The sequence below is a fragment of the Merops nubicus genome, unplaced genomic scaffold (genome assembly GCF_000691845.1).
Source record: "Merops nubicus isolate BGI_N331 unplaced genomic scaffold, ASM69184v1 scaffold20517, whole genome shotgun sequence".
Classification (NCBI taxonomy): Eukaryota; Metazoa; Chordata; class Aves; order Coraciiformes; family Meropidae; genus Merops; species Merops nubicus.
Window position 1 is genome coordinate 1 of NW_008622519.1, and position 4,016 is coordinate 4,016.

The following is a 4,016-nucleotide window of genomic DNA, read 5'->3' on the forward strand; positions in this document are numbered from 1 at the left end:
AGCCCACCAGGGTGGGGCTGGGGGCTCTCAGGGTTTGGTTTTGGGTTCAAACAAACACCTTGGGTAAGCCTTACTGAGACAGCTGTGTGCAGTGCCAGGTCCTAAACTGCTTGGGGTGCCCCCGTTGTGCCGAGAGCCCCCGGGCAGCAGCAGCAGCAGCAGCAGGGCTGTGACTGCTGGAGCAGCACGGGTGTGTTTGTGCCAGGGTGACTGTGGGCTCTGCTGGGCCCAGCTGTGGTGGGTCGTGACAAGTAGGGACTGGAGGAGCACCCTGCACCATTGGGCACCCTGCTGCTGTTGTGGGGTGGCTCTTTGTGCAGTTACAGCAGTGGAGGCTGTGGCACAGGAGCCTGGTTGCTCTCAGGGGAGATGCCCAGGAGCAGTTCTGGTTCAGAGGGTTTGACACCTTCTTCAGAAGTTTTTTCCATTCTCTTCCACAGGCTGGCAGCACCAAATTTAATCGAGCTAAACTGATGAATGTAGGATACCTAGAGGCCCTAAAAGAAGCAAACTGGGACTGTTTCATTTTCCATGATGTGGATCTGGTGCCAGAAAATGACTATAACCTTTACATGTGTGACAGACAACCAAAGCACCTTGTAGTTGGCAGGAACAATACTGGATACAGGTAGGAAACCAGGAGTATGGGAAGAATACCAACTGGGAAATGCCATGTTACTGATAGTGTTCCTCTTCTGATGGAGCTGTGTGCTGGTATCTGCCCTTCCTCCTGACACCAGGTTTCTGGTGGTAACACTTCACCTCTGGAGTGCCTTCTGAGAAAAGGGAACTGTGCAGAGATCTCTGAAGCCAGCCCCGTGGTCACCTGTACAAACAAACATTGTCATCACTTTGGTTTCTGGGGTGAGGTAAAGGATGTTCTGAGAGGAAAGCAACATGACAGAGGTTGTGCAGGGACCTGTCAAAGCTAGAAATGCACTTGCAGCCTCCTGCTCCTGTGAATTTTGAAGGTGTGATATTACTAGAATAAAACTTGCTACTTACCTTTTACTGTTGAGGAGGAAATGTCTGATACTGAGAGTTCAGGTGTGAGAAGTTGCTTAGGGATAGGGTTGTTCTTTATCTGACTGGACAGTGTCTAGTACAGGATCATTCTGCTTTTTAAATGGGTCCCCTAAGTGCCAGTGTGAGATAAATAAAGTGAAAAGTCAGGTTCAGTCCACCTCAGAGAGAAGAAAAGGCTCCTGAGCCTGGTGAATGTGATGCCTGGAGTGTTTTCACTGAACTTGTTTCTTCCAAGATTCTCCTCTTACGTTATGTCACTTTAAATATTAATTGGAAGTGCTTTTCAAAAGCTGATCCCAAAGTCTTTTGAAGTAAAGTTCTTCACTTTTGGGTTTCCTCTGTTAAATACATGAGACATAGAAGAGATGTGCAAGTTCTCATACAGAATAATATTCAGGTTCCAGTCACACAGTAAAGACTGGAAGAAGCAGAAATGAACGAGGCTCATGCCAGGCTTTTGGAGCACTCAGCCTGGCCTGGTCCATGTGGGAGACTTTAATCGTCCTGGTACCTGCTGGGGGGGCAGCACAACAGGGCACAAGAACTCAGGAGATTTCTGAGGTGAATTGATGCCTTCCTGACATGGGTGCTCAGAGCTGAGGGAGGGAGGTGGACTTTACACTGACAAACACGGGGAAGCTGGTCAGGGATGTGAAGGTCAGAGACAAGGAGGGGAATGAGGCAAAGAGCAGGATGACAAACATGGAATTCCTGTTAAGGAATCTGCTTGGAAGAATCACTTGGGAGGTCACCCTGGAGAGAAGAAGGGTTCAGGAGATGTGTTAGATCTTCAGGGTTTGGCTCCTTCAGGCTCAGGAACGGTCCATTCCAGTGTGGAGGAGGTCAGGTGAAGGTGGGCAGAAGCTTGTGTGGATGAACAAGGAGCTCCTCAAGAAACTGAAGCAGAAAAAGGAAGCATGGAAGAAGTGGAAGCAGAGTCAGGTGTCATGCAGAGACTCACAAGGTGCTGCCTAATGCAGGTGCCTCCCCTGGAGCTGGGTGCCATTCCATGGGGTTCGTAGGGGACTTGCCCCTGCCTCCCCTGGAGCTGGTCCTGCAGCACCCCAGCCGTGCCCCCTGGTGCCCTCCAGGCCTTTCAGAGGGGAGGGGAGCTGCTGCTTTGCTGTCGTTGTGCAGAGTTTCTGCTGTGTTGGACACAGCATTGTTCCTTTTCCATGCAGCAGGGTCCTTGGGGGCTTGGATCCTGACGTGCCCTCCTGGCCAGGGGGGGACTTGTGTGGAGAAGGGAACACCTGAAGGAGGCTCCCTGGGCTCGGGCTGAGAACAAACGTTTTCTGGCCTAAAGCAATCCCCAGCTTTTGTGGAAAGAGGAACAAGACCCAGCTCATGGATTTGTGTGTCTTAACTGGAAAAACCAGTCTAGATCCGGAGTTTCAAGGTGATACCTTAATTGTGGGTAGAATCTGACTTTTAATTCTTTGTTCTCTCTTCCTGTGTACTTCTAGGTTACGGTACCAGGGGTATTTTGGAGGTGTAACTGCTCTGACAAAAGATCAGTTTTCCAAGGTGAATGGATTCTCTAACAACTACTGGGGCTGGGGTGCAGAAGATGATGACCTTCGAATGAGGTAAAAAGAAAAGTGAAAAGAAAAAAATAAGAAAAGGGCTAGAGGGACATCCAGTTGTTTGTGGGTGTGGGGTTTTGTGTGTGTGTGTTTGTTTTTTAAAAGAGGTGTGACTTCATACCTGTCCTCCAAAGGTGGAGCACTACAGGGGCCTTTGATTCAAAGCACTCTTGCTGTGTGGGCTGTGTGAGGTGCAGTTCTGTGAGCTCTGCAGGGGCTGGGTGTGCTTGAGACCTGCTGCCCCTCCTGGCAGCCTTGTTGGCTGCATGTGGGGTTTGGGGGTTGTTTTTTTTTCTTTTTGTTTTCTTTTTGTCTCAGCCCCACAGTGTTTGTATTCTTGCTTAGAAACTGGTTATAACCAGTGTTATTGGAAACAGTAGGACTGAAGTCTGGAGTGTGGTTTGTGGAGGAGACACAAGTGTAGTGAGTTCCAGTGCTTTGCAAGGCTGTGGGAGTGTTTTGGTGGGATTGGGGTTTTGCATTCCCTGACTATCATGATCAGGGCTTAGTTTGTGTGTGGGTGGTGTTGATTATAATTAATCAACTATAGTCAACAGTAGTGAGTAATTTGAATTTTAGACAGACTCTGTGTATGCCTATGTCCTTGGCTCTTTTAAAACTAGTTTTGAGACCTGCCTGTCAAAGCAGGAGAGATGTTTTAGTTTGAGAGGTTTATTGGGACAAAGAAGTCAACAAAACTTTTATGCTGATGGTTTTCCCCTTGCCTAGGAGAAACCTCTGATCCTGGATTGCTGTTAGTGAAGGAAGGGGGGACACCCCCCCACTGCCAGCACAAAACCCCACAGCTCCCCTGGCTCTGCTGGCAGAGCCTGTCCCTGTGTAACTCGGGTATATTCTGTCATTCTTAAGTGTTTATCCTTTCAGTTGGTTAAATATGCAAACAGACATTTTGGGGACGTAACATTCGTGTCCCTGGTGACATTAAATAATGCCACTGGTGAAATCCAGTGTGTTCAAAGCTAGGAGCTTCCCAAATATAAGTTTCTTCTCTGTGTCAGTTCAGGAGATCAGTCAGCTGTATCTCAGGAAATCTGGGAGGTCTGCTGGAGATGTGGACTTCACTTCCTTCTAAATCACGTTTGTGTTATCTCCCTGCCCCTAGCTCTAGACTCCAGAGGTCACAGAAGCTGGGGAGTTGCTGTCATAGGGGCAGGGTATGGCTTGGCAGCACCTGGCTCCCAGAGCAGTGTCACAGTGCAGCAGCCAGCAGAGGTGGGGGGTGTGTGTGTGTGTGCCTCGGGTGGCAGTGGGGAGCAGAAGAGCAGCAGGGCAGCTCAGCTCAGCTCAGCAGGGCAGGGCAGCTCAGCTCAGCTCAGCTCGGCAGGGCAGCTCAGCTCAGCTCAGCTCAGCTGGGCTTGCTGGGGTCTCTGCAGCGCTGGCAGG

General features: G+C 49.7%; 1 protein-coding gene across 1 annotated transcript in view; it reads left to right on the forward strand.

The window, feature by feature from the left end:
- The first annotated feature begins 439 nt into the window (after window positions 1–439).
- Window positions 440–4,016, forward strand: part of LOC103777280 (beta-1,4-galactosyltransferase 4-like) — a 5,283-nt gene continuing 1,706 nt past the window's right edge. Inside the window, exons 1-2 of the mRNA XM_008944828.1 lie at window positions 440–628; window positions 2,493–2,615. Coding sequence (XP_008943076.1) covers window positions 474–628; window positions 2,493–2,615 — 278 coding nt within the window. The 5' untranslated portion in view covers window positions 440–473. The remainder of the gene's footprint in view (window positions 629–2,492; window positions 2,616–4,016) is intronic.